The sequence below is a fragment of the Lonchura striata genome, chromosome 5, assembly GCF_046129695.1.
Source record: "Lonchura striata isolate bLonStr1 chromosome 5, bLonStr1.mat, whole genome shotgun sequence".
In the NCBI taxonomy this organism is placed as follows: Eukaryota; Metazoa; Chordata; class Aves; order Passeriformes; family Estrildidae; genus Lonchura; species Lonchura striata.
Genome location: NC_134607.1, coordinates 57,069,857 through 57,091,381, shown reverse-complemented (window position 1 = coordinate 57,091,381; position 21,525 = coordinate 57,069,857). Strand labels below are relative to the sequence as shown.

General features: G+C 46.0%; 1 protein-coding gene across 1 annotated transcript; it reads right to left on the bottom strand.

The window, feature by feature from the left end:
- Positions 1-1,758: 1,758 nt before the first annotated feature.
- Positions 1,759-16,991, bottom strand: EMP1 (epithelial membrane protein 1). The gene is made up of 5 exons (XM_021552774.3): positions 16,672-16,991; positions 5,141-5,258; positions 4,311-4,413; positions 4,066-4,206; positions 1,759-3,465 (listed from the first exon to the last, which is right to left on the bottom strand). The coding sequence occupies exons 2-5, from the start codon at positions 5,216-5,218 to the stop codon at positions 3,305-3,307; spliced, it is 483 nt and encodes a 160-aa protein (XP_021408449.1). The 5' UTR covers positions 5,219-5,258; positions 16,672-16,991; the 3' UTR covers positions 1,759-3,304.
- Positions 16,992-21,525: the final 4,534 nt, after the last annotated feature.

Here is a 21,525-nt window from a genome sequence, read left to right as displayed (position 1 = left end):
GGGAATCGTTTTGCTCTGCCATTGAACCTCAGGCATGGGAATTTCTCCTCTTTCAAAGGCTTCTCTTCCAAGTCCAAGGACTCTGCTGTGAAGTGCTGGAGTCAGCTGTGGTCCTGGGCCTTGCGAAGCTTGGTCCCTGAAATCCCTGTAATGGCTCTTGCAGGAGTGACATGACTTTGCATCTCACAGTCCAGGTAGCACTGGGTCAGTGTCACTTCAGGCTGTGTTGAAGATGATTTTTGAGCAAACATCTGTCATATGACACAACCAATAGTGCTATTTTCTTCTATCCTTTTCTGCTTCCTTATGTTTTGTAATTGATCCATATTTGTTGGCATCTACTTCTCTATTTGATGTGTTCTTTCTTGGTGGTGCCAAATATAAGCTTGTTCCTGTGTGCCCATAATGTAACGGGATTCAGAAGACGGTGGCGGGAGCTACTGGATGTGGAGCAAAGACTGTCTCATGCTTCAGGGATGAGATAACTAGGTTTGTCATGTGCCTGGGTACTCAGTGACTTTTTCCACCTGTAGATTAGGATACTAATTCTTTAGTAGCCCAAGTGATTTTTTTCAGGCAAACCAAGCTACCCCAGAGTGTCCACTAGCCTTCACATACTTTCTAAGCTATCAGTAACAACAGTTTGTGGTAACAGAAATGCTGTTGGAGACCACTGTTCAAAAACTGAGGCCATTGCCTATGACCTTGTCATGCCAACAAGGCTCACTGGCTAACTTCCCTCAGTGCTCCCCCCTCAGTGGGTGGCTCATGTCTCACCTGTCAGTGCTAGCCTTATCCACAGTGGCCAGATGGTCTTTGGTTACCCTGCACTTCTAGGAGTGCCAGGAGCATGAGGAACAGCAGGACTCAGTGGCCACAGCCTAAGCAGTGCTCACAACACCAAGCCTGGCAGAGTTCAAGAAGCATTTGGACAATGCTCTCAGGCACATGGTATGATTCTTGTGGCCCTGTGCAGGGCCAGGAGTTGGACTTGAAGATGCTGATTGCTTCCTTCCAACTCAGCATATTTTATAATCTGTGACTCCTGGAACCCCCTGAGACCAAGACAAGTGTCCACCCATGACACACTGTGAGCCCTTCCCTGCTGTAAGAGGTCCTCCTCTGATAAAACTTTAGCTCCTGAAGATTCATGTCACTGTTCTACCCTCAATTAGCATGTCTTAGCTCTCCCTGCAGTAGATCAATGGATAAAGAATAACTACCTACACAGTTGATTCTTGCTACATCTTACAGCTCACAGGATTGTGCCCCAAGTTTTCTGAGATCTGTCAGTGTCCTGGGCTTTGGACTCTTTGCTCAAGCTCTAGAACTGCAGAGATGTTTGGCCAGAAATTGCTAGAGAGGCAACAGCTATACCAACTCGTGAGACCCAGACAAACACCTTGGTGATTTTGCTTCGGGACAGATGAGACTCTGCCAGAGTGATAAAGTATGTTTCCAGCCTTCCTGGGTGTGAGGCAAAGCCTGGCGCTGAGACTGAGTGATATCACTGCTCATGCTGTCTGCCTGAGCTTGCAGAGAGCCTCAAACAGGAGCTCTGAGAGTTGTTCTGCTTCCTCCTTCCCTCCACAACAGGAAATCTCACATGCAAGAGAACATGGTAGTTCTGCATTGCCTTAAAGGGGTGGGCTGTGATTCAGTAAGAACAGCAAATACTTCTGCTAACAAACATCTGAAACACTAATTGTAAAAAAAAAAAAAAAAAAAAAAAACTGAACAAAACTCTTTTTTAGAAAGGGAATCAGATTTTATTTTTATACCCACAAAGTTAAAAATATGCATTTCAAAATATTTACAATGACTATATATGAAATAACCTTTGTTAATGAAACACCAACATACAGTACTAGAATATATCCACCAAATTTGTAAAGTCTATGTAAGAAAAAAATGTAACAGAAAGAGAGAGAGAGGTAAATAGCATCCATGCACAATCGTTTTTATACTAACATGGTTTTTATACTCTCTACCTTTTAGTTGTGAATGGAGTCACAGGAAATTTTGACCTCATCTCTTGCAAATGCTTCTTGTGACTGAGATTCTTCAAGCTAACAGAAATTTGTGGGTTGCAGCAATACCAGTGCCTAACTTCCCTGTGCCAGCCTTTCACATGGGGAGCTTGTGTTACAGAGTGGACTCAGAATCTCTCAGCAACCCTGGGAGGTAGCTAGTTTTATGGAAGAATTTGGCAGATGAAAAGCACCAGGTTAAGTGGCCGGCCTAATGTTGTGCAGCAAGGAGCAAAAACTCACAAGCTCTACTTCCTCTCTCCCGATCTCTCATTAGGGAATAATTTTTCTCTGCTAACCATTATCTGCTTTTGAGATGAGCTTTGTCACAAGGTGGGGCACTCAATTAATATGAGATACCAGGTGATGATGTGGGAAAAAGCCCTGCCTACAGATACGGACTTGTCTCAGTAAGGATTTTCAATGTAGCAGTGTTGTTACCATGTTCTGGAGTTGAATAGAAGATTGTTTTAGTGTAGACACACAGCCAGATGGTTCTCTCCCTGCATGTGTACCACTGAGCAACTGCACCCTCTGTTATTAAGAACCTCTGCGTATCTGTACCCCTATTCTCTCTCTCTCTCTCTCTCTCTCTCTCTCTCTCTCTCTCTCACTCCATCATCCATGCCTATATATTTGCCAATCCTACTTGTATCTTATTAAATCATGGGAATATCAAATAGAAAACAGAATAGCAAAAGAAATTGCTGCCTTATTTTTGAAGATATTTTAATACAAAATTAATCAAATTTCTATTGTTTTTTTCTCAATGTAATGTCCTTAATGTTCACTTATGTGTGTATATATATATATAAATATATATATAAATGTAACAAAAGGCCCATCCCATTTGTATCAATAGACAAATAAAGGGGTCATAATCCTCACTGTCCAACCCACAAGGCACACTCAAATGTAAGTAAGAAGGGCTCTAGGAAGAGAAAAAGATATAGCCTTTGTTTTTGTGGTGCCCTTTAATCATCACTGCTGAGCTTGAAGCTTTGTGAAGGTATGGCACAACTTTGCAGAAAAGGAGAAGAGCTGTCTGGGTCACTTGCAGATTTCTAGCCCCAGAAGTGCTAGATCTGTAGGAGTTGTTTCTCCTTCTCTTTAATGAAGGAGCTTCTGAGGAATCTAGCTTTGTTAGTGATTTTTCTGCAGTGGCAATGGTGATGATGGTGGCTGTTTTTGTCTATTGGCCCAACAGCTCTCTCAGCAGAGTAATTCTTCCCCACTCCCAGTAGCCAACCCTCTCCCCTGGACACCCATCAGTCTTATTTTTTTCTAAGAACAAGGTAGAGGATGCCAATAACAAAACTAAAGCAGAAGCAGATCCAGGCCAATATGAAGCAGTAGCCATGGTGAGGATTTGTGGTGTACACCGTGCCTGCGAACCGAGCTGTGTAAATGGAGACTGCAATCAGAATGCACATCCCTGTGGGAAGAAAGAGGGAAAAGAGAGTTGGAAAATGCACAGAAACCAGCATTGCTGCAACACTCCTGAAGTACTGCTGTCCCCTGAGATTGTAATGCATATCTTATGCCAGATGAGAGAGGAGCTGCTGCCCATTAGGCTTATTTGTGGAGGATTTCTTTTGCAGCTGTGATGACATAAGACACTTGGGGCTTGTTTGGTGAGTGCCACGAGGAATAAACCTTTGTTAGGAGAAAATCAGTAATAAGATCTGACGACAGTTTGGTGCTATGTGTTGAATCCCCTGTGCAGTAGCTAACTGTTTATTCCCCTGCTCCCCCAAAACATTTCAATCCTTTTTGTTGTCTTTCAAAGGTATTTTGCAAAACCCACTGGGATTTCCTAATGAAAATATGGAAATACTTTCATTATATACAGCCAAAAAAATCCCAACCCAACGCTTTCCGATTCCCCAGTGCCTTGTTTTGTAACAAAAATTGGGCCACTGGAGACATTTAGCTGGCTGACAACGTCCCCTGGTGACCGTATGTGGCTACTTGTGTTCACAGAGTCAGTAGGACGCACAGGGAGTCATGGCACAATGTGCAGATGCATACTCACAGCAAACCAGCATGACGGCTCCGGTCATGTAGAAACGTTTGCCTTTTTCCAGGCTGAACAGCTGGATAATGAACAGAACGAGCGCCACAACGGAGAAAATTATCGAGAGGATCATAAAGGCTTGCACGGCTTTGAGGGAAGCTGTCAAAACAGAGAGAATAGATTGGAGAAGGTCAGGATTCAGTCTTGGCAATGCTCATCAATGTCCTGTGATTCACCATGACAAAAATGTGGCTGTAACTTACCCTCATCTTCACTGCTAACTGGCAGCTGAGTGCAGGTCTTGTTGCACAGCAGCCAGAGTCCTCTTGAGATCGTTCCAGCACTGGAAGAACCCACCATCCAAACCTAAAATAGGATAGAAAGGTCACGTCATGGGGCAGGAAAGCTTCTTTGCTCTTCTGTCAGACTAAACCGTAAGGTGAGCACAAGTAGCCCAACTGCCCAGAAATGTCGACACTGGACAGGTGGGACATGACACTGGCTCCCAGTGCCAGGAGTCATTTGTTTTGGGCAAAACACCATGAAGTCTGTTCCAATCATTGAGGAGAAATATCCCAGGTCATCCTGACTCTCTTCCTGTGCGAGGTGGCAGCTGGGGGTCACAGCTGGCCAAACGGTGTGAGGGGATCCCAGAATCCGCTCTAATGGTGGGCAGGGAGGCACGGGGACCCCAGCAGCGCCACCAGGGGTCCCCTTGGCCCAGATTTCCCGGGCGGCCCCCCCGCCCCCCTTGGCATGGAATGTGCCCTGGTGGGAGCATCCTGTCCCTGGCTGGGGGGAACAGTGCTGTGCCATGGCTGTCACTGCTGGTACCGCGCCTCCCTGGCCAAATGAAGGGTGTTGAGGTGCTGCTGGCTCAGGGGCCTGGGGAGGTGACAGAGGCTGCCTCCTGTACCAGCCCAGCTGCCTTTCTGCTCCCTAAGCACACCCATCACTGTTTCCTCTCTCCTCATGACCGTGAGTGGATGTTCCTCACCCTCACCAGAGCACCCACCCCGTGGTCTGCCTGCCAGCCGTATCTAAGGCTCTGCGGGAGCTGACAGCCATGTCTCATCCAGGGCAGTCTACTTACGTTGGCAATGGTGGAGACGAAGAGCATGATGACAGTGGCAATGTGAACCACAAAGATACCAGCCAGTAGAACCAACATCTTGGGTCTCTTCTAGGTGGTGTCACCGATACAGAGAGCTCTGAGGGAGAACAAGAACAGAGGGAGGACATGAAGGGAAGGACTGAGTCAAAGAACAGCATTACCATAAGATTTGTTGACATGCAAAAACCCAGGCTGATCTTAGGTTCACTCTGGAAATATGGAATCACCAAAAAAAAAAGGCAATAAAAAGTCTGTCAAAATCTGCTCAAGAGGTTAAATAGAGCCTGAAGATTAAGGAGCCAATATGGGAGGAGATGTAGAGCATGGATAGGTGACTTGGGGGAATTTTAAAAATAGCCTGAACATATACACCATTTGCTTAAATTGATGTGTGCTAATGTTAAGTAAAAATGCCATACTCTGGGCATATATTCTAGGAAGAGGAGTTTTTGCCCATGGGATTCACAGAGGTCAGGAAAGATTTTGTTCTCCTCTAGTGTCTCAGCCTCTTCCAACTGGTCTGGGTCATGGACAAGTGGTATGGAATGGGGGACTGTGGGCTCCTTGGTGCCTCAGCTATTGTGTAGTTGTGAGGAGTGAGCCAGAGGGGTGGCCACTACTCCATAGACCACTCCTTTAAGTGAAGAGGACAGTAACCAGAGCAGAAGTGCCCTGAGGTTTTCTGGAGCTGGGGAAGATGCCCAGGTCTGCAATGAAAACTGCCTCTTTCCCTTTTAAAACTTGAGGCATGCAGGTCACTTTATTAATGAAGTAAGATTCTCTTGTAATGCAGATTCCTCTTTGGTTTGTTCTGGTATTTTTGCCTCTGTACCCTGCAAACTTTTACTTTTTTTTAAGATTTCCTGTCATTGATGAACATGTGATTGGAAGGAGAGAGGGGAATGTGCTTTAGAAAGCTTGCATGACACGGTTTGTCAAGACTGATGGCTTCTCACCTGAAAATGTGAAGTACAAGGAACAAATCTAAGCTGTGAGAATAAGCACAGACTATTCAGACAAATCAAGTGAGTATATTTTAGGCAGAAGCATTCATTGAGTCTACTCTGTGGACAGTAAACTTCCTAGAAAGTTTGACAGGCTGTGTTGCTCTTTCCCTCAAAAGTGCTGGTACTGAAGAGCAGTTTCAAGCGTGTGATTAATGTTTGCTGTCAAGTTATTTTGGTCCAGGTGACTCAGGTAGGGTCTGAAGCTGTCACCATTTGTACAGGGTGTGGTAACACTGTCATGGAACAACACACTTGTACTTCATGATGTCTTTCACACAAACTGCGACAAAAGGCTTTGTAAAGTCCCATTCATGTGTCTTTTTTACTTAATGACTCCACCTACTCCACTACTGTCTTTCCTCTCACTGTGGCCATGAGTGGGAGTGTATTCCTGTAAAATGCTGCAGCTGTTCCTGGCACTGCTTTGTATACAGTTTCCCAAACCACAGTGGGTAGGCAGGCTTCTCCATCAGTGGCATTTTGACCAGTTCAGCATTAGCTGGTGACCAGGAAGAATTCCTTGCATTTAGGATCTCAAGGAACCAGTTCTGTTTGGTCACTGCTCCCACCCAAACAAGGCTACTCTTTAGTAGAACAGATAAGGTTTGGTGATTAGTCCCATCTCCTCAGCAAATCTTGTCTACTGTAAGGTTTCTTTCCCCTCGAGAACTCTCAGGAGATGTTAAGCCCTGACTTGCTGAATGTGAGCCACATTTGCTTGTCTGCTTTGAGGTGTCTTAGCAAACTCAGGCTCTAGAGCTTGATTTGGCTGGATGGTCTGGCCACTGTGACCTCTCTTGTCACAGTACCTCCCTTAGTGATGATCTTGAAGAAAGCACAGCTTTCTAAAGGCTTTCCCTCTGACAGTCACTTAGGATTTCAACACTGCTAAAATTCAGGTTCTCAACAGTATATGCAGGCTACCACATAAACATACTTGACCTAAGAGTTAACCCCCTTCTTTCCATTGATTGTAAAAGGAGCAAGGGTTTCAAAATGCTGGATGGTAACTGATACAGATATCAGCACTGCAACTCAAACTGAGAAACTATTGCTGTTGCCATGACTAAGTGACATATCTGCAGCAAACTTTTGAGTCAAATCTTCCTGTCCCTTTGACTACTTCTCATTCTTTTTTTTTTTTTTTTTTGGTTACCTTGGTTTTTACACAAACTTTTAACAAGTGCTCTTGATACTATAGGCGCTGGCAAGTATAAACCAAACTCTGGCAAATTTGTCTGCTCTGAAATTTGCCTTTACTAAACAGTGGCTAAACTTTCTTCTTTCTTAGATCAATGTATTTTTCCATGGCCTCTTTAAAATCTAATTCAGCACTTTTTTTTTCTTATTATATTTTAGATCCTTCAAACAAAGCTTTCTACTTGAAAGATTAAAAATCTACTTTCATGGCATCCTAAGGACTAGAACAGTCCTTTCAAATGCATCTTTTGTTTGCATTCAGAAATGAAAATGAGGGATAAATGTTACTTTACAATGTAAAAAAGAACCCCCAAAATCATGACCCTATGCTCAGGACTTTGACCAATACTCTAAGAAAAAACTGAAATCCTTTATTCCCTTTGCTTTTTCTGCCTATTTTAGCACTGCAGGAGAGCAGTGTTAGTTCAGGTGCTTTCAGTGCACCTACTTCCTGAGAACGTCAGCACCTCTCTCTGAATACACACGCTATCAAATGCAAACTCCCCCAGGGGATATGTGCTCACAGCTTAGTTTTGATTCTTTGTGAGTTAAAGCACAAGCCTCCCTCTGTATTCATTTGCTTTCCCTTTCTTCATCTCTCTCTGCCTGTTAAATAAAACACGAGAGAACAATCCCAGAGGAGCCATGGGTGAAGGAATGACACTGAAATGGATTCACTTCTGTCTCTGATGCTATGGCGTGGACATTTCCTCCCAAAAGACAGAGAATCTGGCAGAGCATTGGGGCTGACAGGATACCGTTTCCATTTGTTAAGTGTGAGACATCTTTCTCCACTACAGGGTGGGGTCACATTGCTGGAGCAATAGGACAAAATTGCATGCAAATGCCTTTTCTTCCATTCCCGTACCTAAACTGCAGCTGCATTTGGAGTTCCTCAGGCTCTTCTTGGGCGATGAGTCAGTCTTAGCCTTCCTAGAGCTGCCGGTTTTTTCCACTGACTCACCCCAAAGCTCTCAAACCCCACAATAATTTAACCCTGAAAGATTAAGTGCTCAGGACACTGTCAGTTTTAGGACTGCTTCTCAAGAACCAGTCAAGCAAACAATTTGTGAGTCTTCCCCAAGCATCTTTCAGAGGAGAGACCCCAATGAAGCCAAGAAAAAAAGTAATGAGGCACAACAGTAGAACAACTGAGGTAGGGCAGGCTGGTGGGGAAGTGAAGGTCATGCATGTGCTGAACAGCCTGCATGAGTCAAGATAAGATCTTGTGCTGATAACAATGGACTCACTTTCCTTTTCATGGGGTGATGGATGAAGAGAAATAACAAGCCACACCAACAGTAAGCATGAATAAGGATCACCATAGAAGTCTTCAGTACAAAAAAACCTGCAGATAAGCATGACAGGCTCTTAGCTGTGTAGAGACTATTTCTCTGACCATGTAGGAGTACACATACTGGGGAACAACACAAAGCTCTGCTGCACCCCAGTTCAAGTTCGAGCAGGCGTGTACTAACTATTGTCTAAAAGTAAGACATAAGCCAAAGTCTTCTCATGCAGGCAGATTGTTGCCACCTGTATCACCACTCTGTCTATTTAAGTGTTTTGGATCCTTCTGTCTGAGGGCGATACAGAGAAGTGAGTCCTTGCCCCTGGTTTGCTTTTCAGCAAAGAATCAGGATGGAATGTGTAGTGCCACTTGGAGATATGATAAAGGCCAATGGTATAGTTCCTCAAATATAAGGAGTTACTCAAGAGGGTAAACCAGATTAGGTAAAGGTCCTTTGCTTCTGACAGAAAGTGCATTGCAGTGAAAGGACTACATGCTGAGTGTACAGGATGTTTCTGCAGGAACAATGGGGTTGTTTCAGGTGAAAAATCAGGGCACTCTCAACTAAATTTGAAATATTTCAGATCTCAGGTATTCCTTAATGGATGTAGATCATCTGATTTCCATTTCCATCTTCCTCTCTGAACTGAGGTCCCTGCTTGGGACTGCCTCTCCCAGGCTGAGTTGGTGAGGTGTACTGTGAGAGATGCTGGCTGAGGTGAGAACCCAGCCAATATCCTGTAGTTCCCTAGAATGTCCAGGGAGAAGACGACATCTAAATCGCACTGCCTGAGCACACTGTTGACCTCTGACTCCTTTCAAAGTGAGTTTTTCAGCTGAGGACCCTTTAGTTTGATACATTAGATTTCTCAACAATGGAAAGATGGTTTTTTCGGGAAAAAACAAATGTCTTTAGTTAGAATGTCAACAAAAATCTCCATAGATTGAAAATAACTAACACAAAAGCATTTCTGTCTTTCCCAGCTGCCACTACAGAATATAAGGAAGACAGTAGTAAGTAAGACCAGTGGTCTGACTCTCCCAGTCTCTGATGAGGACAAAAGGAGGTCCAATATTTAGAGAAAGCAAGTTAACTTAGCCACTGTCTGAGAGGCTCAGAGTCACAGCAGGAATACTGGTGGTTGAAATCAGGGCCGAGGCCACTTGGAAAGGGAGGAGAAAACTGAAGAGTAATGGTCAGAAAGTAAAAACTGTTTGGTATTGTTTGAGACAGCCACAAGCTTCCACCTCTGTTACTAGAGCATTCCTCAGCGCAAAGCCAACCCACAAATAGCAATGCTGCCATGTTGCTACCAGTAAGGGAAACCTCAGTGTGGGATAAAACCTCCTGCAGAATTTGTACACATGCCTTTTGACTGATCTGAGACCATCACTGCATTTTAGACCTGCCACAACTGCACACCTTGTCCTTGCGTGGGCTATGAGCATCAGTCCTCATTGTACCCAGAGTCATTTTGCAGGATGCAGAGATGTATCTCTCTGATATTTCGGTGGCATGATGCCTTTGGATATGTCAAATTGTTACTAGAAGGCTCATGAGCTCATGGCAACTTTAAACAACAGGGAAAATCAAATTTGCTTCCACCCTTTGCTCTGTCTCTTGCTTCAGATCTTGATGAATGCAGAGTCCTTGCTGACTCCAGACTTTTACAAACTACTGTATGTCGGCACTGCTGTTGACAGCCTGGTTTTGACAGACCAGCCTGACTCAATTTACAAGTCAGATGCTTTTTATAGACATGTGGATGAGTAGGCTGGTGCCTCTGGAAAGAGATTTCATGTGTGTGGGAGCAGGGTTGGGCAGGAGGTGTGCGTGGGCACACGGAGACCTTTGAGCCTCTGGTTTATGGCAGTGAGATTTCACATACATATGGGTAGTGGCTGTGATGACCACATGGAGTACAGCAAGGTTGTAAAACCAGCAGGTTAATGTCAACCAACAGGAAAAGTGTAGCTGAGCCTGAGGGGCTACAGCTGAAAATAAGTTAAAGTAAATGGAAGATTTTGTCTGGTTCTTGTGGAGGACTCCAAGTTCTGGTGAACTGGACTCCAAGAGATCAGTGGAATTGCCTTCCCAAGGGAGTGGTGAAACACCAGCATGTGAAAAATTTCTTATGGAATCTGACAAATTCCTCAAGAATCCACCCTTGGTGATGAACCTCCACTCACTGAGAGATGCAGAGGGGAGCCACAAAAGATGACACATAAGGGTTTTCCAGCTCTCATGCTCATGATTAATGTAAGAGTGGGGAAATATCAGAACTCCTAGTGTAGGCAGTGAGAAATTGGCATTTTCTCCAGAAGAAACCACCCTTGGGTGCTCAGCCATGTGACAACATCAACTGAAACTCCAATGCTCGCTTGGTACTCAAAAAGGGAAGAGACAGCTGCCTGGGGCCTGGCAGGCAGCCAGCAGCTGCTGCTGCAGGAAAACTCTGTCAACTCCTCACACTAGGCACGCCAAGGAAGGGCTGGGACTGATGGGCAGCAAGTAAGAGGGAGGGGTGGGGAAGGGAACCCCAGAGCTAATGGAAGCACAGAAGTGTTCCTCTGCACCTCCAGAGGTGAGATGCAGAGCATTCTCACCCCTCAGAGCACTGGGTGGTCCCTCGGTGGTTAATTAGACGCCTGAGCTGCTGGCAGGAGTTCCAGCAAGATACTGAGATACAAGAGAAACATTTGTGGGAGGACTGACAGTCTCGGCGTTGATGTGTTGTGTGTGGGGCTGTGCATCTGCAGCTCTGTGTGGCTCCCTCTGTGAATGGGAGTGTGCATCTGTGGGTTCCCTGTGAACTCTGTGTGTGTGTGTGCACAGCTTCTTTATGGGTGCACGGATTATTTACCTGTGCCACACTGGCAGCGCCCACGTGGGAGAAACTATCTGACAGCTCTGACAGGAAAGCTCAGGTTACAGAGTGGTATGAGAAAAAGTACACAGATCACTTCTGGTGGGACTTCCTGCTTTTCCTCTTTGCAACAGCCTGTAGATAAAGGTTGAAGGACTGTGAAGCCCCTATCAGCTGTGCTTTTGGCTTCATTCTTGGATTTTAACTGCAGTCCTATGATTTGCACAGAGAGTTTTGTGTAGATTTTCATTTTTTTTCTGTTCCAAAGGAGGATAACTCTAAAAAAGAGGTTGTATTTTACAGTGTATCTGTCTCTCAAAACTGCAAAACCTCTGAACATGCAAGTACAGCATATTAGACACTGAGAAAGTGTGACTCAGGCATCTAAAGGGTCTGAGCTACAAAATGCTCAGAGCCTGGAGCTGGTCAGTGCTCTGTACAGGGTGGGATAAAGGTGGTCATGGTGTAAAATACCTCATCTGGCTTTCAGAGGGCTCTTTACACCTGTGATCAGTACGGTATAAGCTGGTTCATGTTACATGTGGCTTTGGAGACATCAAGAGCTCCCCTGCTGAGGGCACACCACGCCGCTGGAGGCCAGCTCACAGGCAGGCTGGCTCAGCTGCCTGAGCTGTCACAGCCAGTGGATGTGCCCAGCTCTCCTTCAGCAGTGGCCCACATTCCCGGAGCTGGTCTTCAGCAATTCTCTGACCAGCCTGCTCCAGGCTCTGAGTATTTTGTAGCTCTCCCCTCTTGCTCCCATGGCTCTCACTATCCTTCCCAGAGGCTTGCTGGAGCCAATACAGGGAAGATATCTCTCTGGAATGAGAAGAATGTGGACAATGGACCCAGTCGTGGAGGTTGCTTTCACAACTCCCCTTGTTCAGCAGACTCTGCCCTGCGAGGGCAAAAGGACAACAAAGGTCCTCACCCTTGGATTTCCTCAAATACAAAAATATATTGCCAGGTGGCCTCACATCACAAAAGCTAACTCTTCATCGTGAGTCACTGTTCACCTGTGTCAGCCACTCCAGTGCTCAGAGTTCAGTGCATTTCCTGCAGGACTGGGGATGACCCAGCCCAGATCTATCCCTGGGCTGTTGTCATGGATGTCTCCCCATGCCTCTTACAGACTTGTTTTCACAGGGTAAAGGGGATAGATCTCAATTAAGATCTTGGCAAACTTGTCACTCCCTTGGGCAATGTGGGTTTTGGAGCTGCGTTGTCCTAACCTGTCCCTCCCTTCTATGACAAGGCATAGGCTATATTTGGTCTTACCAAGAGCCCAGCTTCCATATACTCTCTGTCCTCCTGAAAACAGTTCAGGAGGAGCAGGATGCGTGAAGCTGCAAATCTGGCCAGAGTTTCCTTTGTTCACTGTCAAGCTGTTCTAGCTAAAGAGGTACTTTCCAAAACTCTCCCAGCAGGGTTTGAAGAAATTACACTCCAGATGGCAGCCCCAAGATGTGCTGCTTTGCTGCTCTCCCTGCAGTGTCATGGCAGAAAACAGCTTAAGAGACACTCCAGATTTCCCTCTGGGCAGTTTATAAGGGGAACTGCTGCTTCACCCTGTGTCATACTGTGGGATGATTGGGTGTGGACTGGTCCTGACAGAGGATCAATACAGGCATAATTGAGATGTGCTTCAGCACATTTGTTCACTGCCACTGTTACAGCACTGTAGCTATGAGTTATTTATCAATCCTGGCAGGGCCATGGAGAAGAGCCTCCTTTTCTGTGAATGCTGCTTTGCCTCAGCAGAAAAGACCAATGAAGTATTAAGCATCCATCTTCAGATGTGAAGATTGGAAATCCCATTCCTCGCCCTCCCTTTTAGAGGATTAGAAGAGCGGCTCCCTGCCTTGAAGGAAGGGTAAACAAATCTCGTTATTTAGTTTTATCTCATTAACTTTTTGTTGGAAAACAGAAGGAAGGAAAAAAATTAGGAGTGTCATGATGCGGTGGTGTGTTTTTCTTTCATTTGATATTTGTTTAATATCTGTTTCCCCCCCCCCCATCTCCAAGTGGTCAATCCTCCCTTTCCCTGCCCCTTTCCCTAGAACCTTCCCTGTCATTCATTCTAGCCCCCTCCTCAGCTTCCAGATGTTAGTTCTGCCCTAAACTCCTCCCCTGCTATTCCCTCATTGGTTGCTGTTCCTACACACCTCCTCCTGAGTTCTGTATAAAACCTTTGCCCCCCCGCCCGCCGGGGTCTTGGGGCTCATGGAATAAAACCATCCCGTTCACCCCCCAAGTCCCGTGTCGCCTTCGTCTGTCCCCGCGCGCCACGAACTGAACTGCAGAGCTTGCAGGGGAAAGCGGCCGCCCGTTCTCTTCCCTCACCGCCCAGCCTGGCACGGCTCGGAGTGCCGCAGCGAGGAGCGCGTACCGCGCCACAACAGTGTCATGCCTTGCAGCCTGCCTTATGCTGTGCTGGGTGACAGTGCTGTCACTTCCCTATTGAAAGGTACAACAAGCACAGGAACTTGTTGAAATCGAAGGGGGCTAGTTGTGCTATTTCTTGCTTTACAGGGCACTTGAGCATCTGAGGGCAAATTCCAGCCCAGCATCAGGTGGGCTGGAACTTGGTCAGGTCTCCTCCTTTGCCATCCATGCAGCACTCAGTGAAGGGAGCACTAAGAGACCCGGGGGGTGAGCAAGGGGAAACACGCCATGGGAGGAGTAACCCAGCAGTCAGCTGGGATTATGGGGCCCGTGAATCCCCATGGGAGTGGGCAGGACTGTGGCAGCAGCTCTCTCCCGCTTTTGCTTGCTCTGTGGAAACAGAAGCATGCACAGGCTGAGTGCTCTGTATGAGCCTTGTGGCTGGGAGAGTGACGAAGAGAGAGAAGGATTAGTGCTTGCAGCAAATCTCCCCAATCTCATTATAAGCAAGGCCCTGAGGTGGCTTTTTTACCAAAAATATACTGGCTATTATCAGCAAATCTCCCAGAACTGTTTCAAAATACAACCTCTGCTCCACCCCAGAGCACCAAACAGTAATTCCTGAGTGCACTTGCATCGCTCCCACACTGCAAACCTGAAAGACCACCGCCTAGGCTAGAAGGGCCGGTTTTCCATGCCCAGGACTCTGTGTCCTCAGCAGGGTCTCTCTCACTGGGGGAGCACCAGCAGCCCTGCAGCTAAGGCACCCACTCCAAAACTTGGCGCTTCTCCGCAAGATCCCACGTCACTCCTGCATGAATGTGTCCTTGGGTGTGGCTCGACTCCCTAGCTGTCAGAGGTGTCCCTGGGGACGGCGTGTGCCCAGTGGAGATCCCCGCTCTCACGAGTAGCCGGGATGAATGGCTCAGACCGTGTGTCACATGTTTGGGTGGTTAGTCACAGCTGGGGGAGCTTCCACAGCCTACTGACAGGAATTCCTCAGTGTGGGCGGGTGTGCAGAGCATCCCACCAAGGTGCTGCATTTCAAGGGGCGCTTCCAGGCACTACAGTGTTAGTAAGGTACCTCCGTTTTGATCCTTTTCTGATACTAATCCCCACAGGAACAAATAGATATACGCTGCCTTCAAGCCCTCACTCTCTCAGTGCTCACAGTCCCCAGGTGGACTGGGTGGAGGCACTCGGCTGGCTTAAACCCCTGTTATCACAGAAGAGTAGCTAATAGGCTCCAAGTTTTCATACTCTTCATGCCCACCTCCCTCGAGTGTTTGATCAGAAAAGAATCCCACTACGTCCAGAAATGTCAAGTGGGCAACTCCTGGGCAAATCTGCTCTCAGAGGTGCCTTGAGGAATTCAAAACTGCTAAGTGAAAGTTGTTCTGTGGCCACAGCTTTTTTTTTTTTTATTTATTTGTATCAATATTATTTAATTTTTAATTGTATGAAATGATAACTTCCAAAAATGCTTTCTTCCCATTCCAGTTTCTGATGCCCTGGAAACGCTGCCTCAGTCAGTTTCCCCACCACTCCAACACATTTATTTCTTAGTCAGGAGGCACCACTGCATGACTGAGCTACAAGCAGCACAGCCAAAGGGGAGTTAAAAATTCACAAATTTTATCCCTTTTCCAAAAAGTTACAGTCAGCTCAGCTTCTTGTTCATTCATATTGTAATTATCCATAGTCCCAGACTGAGCCCCACCCCTTCCTGGTCGTATTGGGCTAAATACTGTTCAGACTCTTTCAGACCCTTGGAACTGTGCAGGGGAGGGCCGAGTTCCTGCCACAGGAACCCGTTCGGTGCCAACAAACTGGCTTTGCTGCACTCCCTTTCACAGACCTCAGAAATAGTTCAGATTTGACCACAGGATGCAAACCACAGCAGACAGATGAAACAAGAGAAATGGTGAAGAAAAGGAGGGAAAGAAAGAGGGGGTGGTTGCATAGAAAAAGGCAGGTGAAGAGAGAGAATTGCCAGTCTCTGCAATCTTACACTTCCCATCAGTGAATCTAACTCCTTGACACACCCTACTAGCAGACCATTGTGCTCCTAGAAATTCCACCGCTCCCCCACTTTGCCTCGCAGCGCTCCCCACTCCAGTGTCTGTGCTGCCAAAGAAGGCGTAACACGGATTTCTGCCCTTCACGTGGCTTTGCTCAGAACTGGGGCTTGGCTTCAGCCTCAGAAGCCAGAACCCCTAAAAAACAGAGATTGTCTCCATTGTACCCCAGAGTCTGCACCTCTGGGGCCTCTCAGTCTTCACTTGGAATGATTGCTATTGTTTTAAATTAGAGCTTGGCAAACTAATTATGGAGGGGAGAGAGACAAGCAGAAGTATTTGAGCGCCAGAAAAACTGAGCCTGCAGCCCTAATTCCAAGCAGGCATTTTCCACATTTGTCAACAATGCTACTCCAAAAGCACACAGCAGCTCCTGAGCGTGAGTTGGCCCAGGTTGGGCACCCTGTGCCTGCACCTGGCTGCACATGTCCTGGAGGTGAAAATAACATTGTTGGTGCCAGCACTCTGAGGCTGCAACCAGGGAGTCGTGCAGTGCCCCTCTGCCTCGTAACGCAGCTGGATTTTAAAGCAAAAGATGAAAATTAAGGTGCCATAGCCAGCTCGAGTGCCAAGATGGAAAGAAGTGAAGGGGCAGAGGAGAAAGGCAGACTGGTGCTGTTCGGAGAGGGGAGCAGCCACTGAGGGAGAAGAGTTGGCGAGGATTTTCAAGAACAGCTCTTACCTTGTGGGCTGGGGCTGGTGCTGGCACCTGTGGAAGAAGGAGCGTGCTGGGCTGCAGTGCCGGTGTCCCGGAGAGCAGAGCTGGAGTGAAGGGGAGTGACCTGGTGGTGGTTTAAGTTTCCTCCGGTGGTGTGGGAGGGTGGTGTCTTTCCACTCTGTTTTAAAGGAGTTACTATGAATCAGACTGCCTTTAAAGAGAAGGAGAAAAAAAATAAAATTAATGAGCTACGCCCTGTTTTGTTGGCAGGGTGTCAAGAGTCTCTGGGAGGAAACCAACGATTCAAAGAAATCTGTGCAGGGCTGGCTCTGACTCAGTGTGCAGCACACAGACCGCAGCCTGGAAAAACGGCTGACGCTGATCCAGCTGAGTAAGAGAGGCCCACAACAACATCTGTTTATAAAACTGAACTTCTGGTTGTCATAAAAAAAAAAAATATGTATAGTTACAAATGTGGCAACGGGGCTTCAACAATAAAATCACTCAAACAGTGGGTTGGCAGGGGGGATCCCGAGGCTGGGTGAGTCACCACATCCCCTCCCATGCTGCATGGAGACAAGTTGTTGAGGCTGACAGCACGGGGGAATTCAAATCGAACCTGTGAGGTTGGCATGGACAAGAGATTTGGGAATATATTAAGGAGTAGAGATGCTCAAAATGCAGCTCTGGCCTGGTGGTGACTCTGGAGTGATTGGACCAGATAGTAGTAGTTTGCTTCCACAGAGAGAGCAGGCAGGGAAGAAGAAATAAGGAGCTTGTTATTCACAGTTTTCTGAAGTCAGCATTTCTTGCCATCTTAAAGACTTCTAAAAATAGATCCTTTACATTTGCTGAGAATTGGCTGGTGGAGTTGTCTCGTAGATGCTACAGGCAAGATTGAATAGGGATGTGCTTGAGATGTGGGTGAAAGGGGAAGAAGTTTGTCAGAAAGCATCCGTGTTAAAATACGATCCTTACTGCGATAGAGTTGGCAGTCTGCTACTTCAAGGAATCAATCCTACCTTTGCAAGGCCCAGCAAAAGATAAGCAGATATTGACAAAATACCTGACAAAGGCCTTTCCCACTTTAATGAGGATGACACTGGATTGCCTTTATTTGAAAAACAAAGCTGGTTCTCTTTGAAATCTACACAGATTAAAAAATTTTACTGGTTTTCAGATTATTCCTTCTGTCTGGTGTTATTGATATGTGTCTGGTCTAATTTTAGACTATAGCAACCTGATTAAAACAAGAGCTGTGGATAAAACAGCAGCAAAAATGATACATGGTTGGCAAAGACAATCCATGGGAATTTTTCCACTGATGGAAAGTAAAGACAGTCTTTTTTCCCCAAGGATAAAATAAGCCTAACTGTGTTTAATACCTGTGAATTAGGACGTGTTTCTTGATATATATGAATACAATATTCAGGGAAAGGAAAGTTTATTTGCTTTCCTTGCAGTAGAACCTGGCTTTTGTGTTGAGCTGCACCATCCATTTCTCCTGCTCTGTTCTCCTGGCAGAGTTTATTGGCGTGAGGGATGCCCAGCTCCATACAAAAATACTAGAGTACATGATCTCAAAACAAACTCTCTTGACCAGAATTCAGCTGTGGTGAAGTATCCTCTGCCCCAGATGTGTTCACAGGTGACTGCCCATCTGTCAGGGACCAGCTGCCTGCAATCACAGAACTGCTTACTGGCACCTAGCAGACAGAACACCTGCATCAAAAAGACACTCACATAGGGCAATAACAGTGGAGCCCCCTAAGAGGCTGGGTATGAAGTGAGCCTTGACTGGCAAAGCATTATTTGTCCTGAGAGAGTAAACTAGTTTTGTACAAACTGCTCTCTAACCTGGGAGGCCGTGACAGGCAATGGCCAACATCAGCGGCTTCATGGCTTCAGAGGGAGGTGGAGGTGTTCTGCAGCATCAGCATGAGCTTCCCCACAGGAGCATCGCTTCCTAGCTCTCCATCTGGAAGTGCTGGTGCCCAGCCAGCAGAGAGAGAAGAGTAACCAGACAGGCCACACAGGCTGTGACCGTGGCCCTGGAGGAGCACTGGTACACTGCCAACCATTGGCTTCATCCCTGCTGCTAGACCTGTCAAGGGCATGAGGGAGCGTAACAGCACGTGTCAAGTGAACAAGAGTGCAGATAGATGCTCCTGTTCGGGAGCGATGCTGCACGTCAGCAAGATGATGGTTTAACGAAGAGAGGGTATGCATCTCACACCAAGCTACAATGAGGTCAGGGGGAGTTCAGCTTCCATTGAGCAGATTGGTAGCTCGCTGCAATATTTCCACCTTTCATCTGGATACAGAGAAAGGGTAGAAGTGAGAGAACTCCTACCAATAGCTTAAGGAAGGAGAAAGTTTCAAGTTGAGAAGATTGATCACATTTTATGTATCTGTTTCTGTGGATGAAGGGTTAGCCCAATAGGTCTTGTGTGTGTGTGATAGAGAACCAGCTCTATCTGCTCATCCAGAGAAGCTGGTCTTTCTGTGTGTCTGCAGCATTTTCTTCCTTTTTGGTGCATGGTTTCCGTAAGGCAGGTTGCAATAGAAAACCCATGACATGAGAAGCCTCAACATGAGATCAAAAGTCTTAGGTATTCTGCAGGTTTGACACACTAGGGTTGAATTGCCTAAGAACCCCATGCCATACTTCATAGTGTCCCTTGGCTTAAGCATCACTCATTTCACAGGCTTTTCTGAATGCCTCCAGTTTGTTAATTGGAGGTGGTCAGGTCAAAGCATGAGAATTTAAGATGTGAGAATCTGGATTAGCATTTCCACAGGCAATGAGAGGGTGAAGCTTTCCCACACATGCCATGCCTTTGCTGAAGTTCTTCCCAAGCAAGCAGCTTGCAGCTGCTGTAACTCTGCTTGTTTTGCCATGCCCCACACATTTGCAGGCATTACTACTGTCTGTGAGCAGTAACCCTTGGCATTAAAGGTGAGTGTCCACAGTGACAATAGATAAGCGCTAAGACTCTGCAAGCCCAGATCAAAGGAGGATTGGAGGATATGACTGGGAAATGGGGCGTAGAGTTATGAGTGGGGGGGGCATGGTCAGACTTGGCTGGGAACATCCAGAACAGATTGTTTTTAGAGACTGGGGGCACCAGGAGAAACCATATGTGATGTCTCTGCGCATTTTGCAGATGCAACAATCTATGCTTGAAAAAGTTCTGTAACTGAATTCCCATGCTCTCTGGGATGCTCTCAACAGGAATTTCACTATATGGTATTTGGATGTGCCTTTCTGGCTAAGTATCTGCAACCACATATTGCATATTAAACCCCCCTCAGTCTAAATAGCATGTCTTTCCACCTAAAGAGTTTCTCTCTCTTATATGTGCTATTTACTCTGTACATTATCTTGCTGGCTGGTTGCAGGACAAATGGAAGTGATATGATGTTCATTACTTCTACACTTGTCATGACATGGAGAAGGCGGGGTTGAGCCTCTGCTGGTGTGTGGGTTTAAAGAAATAGAAACCAGCAAGTTTCATACTGCTCTGTAGTGGTGTAACTGATGTGTTTGTGTGTGTTGTAGGGTTATCCACGTGATACAGTAATTTGCAGAGATATAGGATAAATCTCAGAGCTGTATGATAAACTGCATTTGTCACGCCTGACTGTGCAGGGCTTCAAATGTGAGCAGTCACCCACTGGAGAGGAAAGGGCGGTGGTTCCCTTATTTATAGCTTCACTCAGTTTTGAGGAAGCAGATATTGGAAGTCCCACCTCTGTGGTTTTGGTAATTTCTCTAATGTGTCTGGTCATGTTCCTGTCCCTCCAAGGACTGCTAGATGTCCAGTACTTTGGGTGGCTGACTTTGCAAGCTCAATGGTACAAGAAAGGGTGGATTACAGCCAAGACTGAACAGATGTAGCTCTTCCTGTTCACAGTTTAGTTTTTGGGTTGGGTTGTTGTTTTGAGTTTTATGGGTTTTTGTTTTGTTTTTTTTTTTTTTTTTATGTCAGGGATTTTTTCTGTCCTAAGTACTCTGGTATGATGAACAAAACCCACAGAGACATCTACATATGATTTTTCCAAAATCACTGTGGGTTGCCAGACTGCTGAAAGTGCAAGATAGGTATTGAATAGAAAATGCACTGAGTTTATAGCATTTATGTAGGCATAGTTTGTCACAAAGCTTTAACAGGTAAAAACTGGAATAGTTCCCTCCAGGACTTTAGCAATATGAGTGGGATCTGTGATAGAATACATTCCCCACACCTCACTTATCACATCTGGGAAGACCCAAAAGTTCCCTTGTTTCTTAACAGGAATAAAAAAATTGATATGGACATGAGATAAGGACATCATTCCTACCATAGTTTCATAGTGATTGGAATTTAGTTTTGTCCTCCATTTGGAAAGGATCATAACTTTGTTCTTATGTCAGAGAGGGAGGTATGATTCTGCTGTGCAATAGGTAGACTTGCTTCTGAGACTGCCTGACAATCACACTGTGGTCACTGTAGAAGATTCTGTGGGCTTGGGTTCATGGCAAACCATTTGAAACTGGTGGAGGGGTTTGAACTTGTTTTCAGGGGATGGGTAGCCCAAAGGTGCCTTGGCTTCCTAGGTGCTGTTGGATGGGATGAAGATGATCCTCAGGCTGAGCTTCTGAACACATGGAGGAAGCAGCATGAGCTGGCTGGAGCTAGGAACAGAGACCTAAACCTGAAAAAATTAACTTTTTTTTTTTTTTTCTGTGCTCTGGTGTAAAAGAAGGCATGATGAGAGCCATCTGAAATGTGGTGGTCTTCCCCTGCTTTTATAAGCGCAGGAGAACTCCAGTCCCCATCTCATTTTCCCTTACTTTAATCTCCTTCTTAGTCTGTTCTTTTTTCCATTAGTAAC

Bases quoted from the DNA above. Each gene is read 5' to 3' on its own strand.
- EMP1 (XM_021552774.3), bottom strand. From the start codon at position 5,218: ATGTTGGTTCTACTGGCTGGTATCTTTGTGGTTCACATTGCCACTGTC. The intron at 4,207-4,310 runs GTAAGTTACAGC...CTGTTTTGACAG, and splicing joins AGTTAGCAGTGAAGATGAGG to CTTCCCTCAAAGCCGTGCAA. The intron at 3,466-4,065 runs GTGAGTATGCAT...TTCTTCCCACAG, and splicing joins AGCCGTCATGCTGGTTTGCT to GGATGTGCATTCTGATTGCA.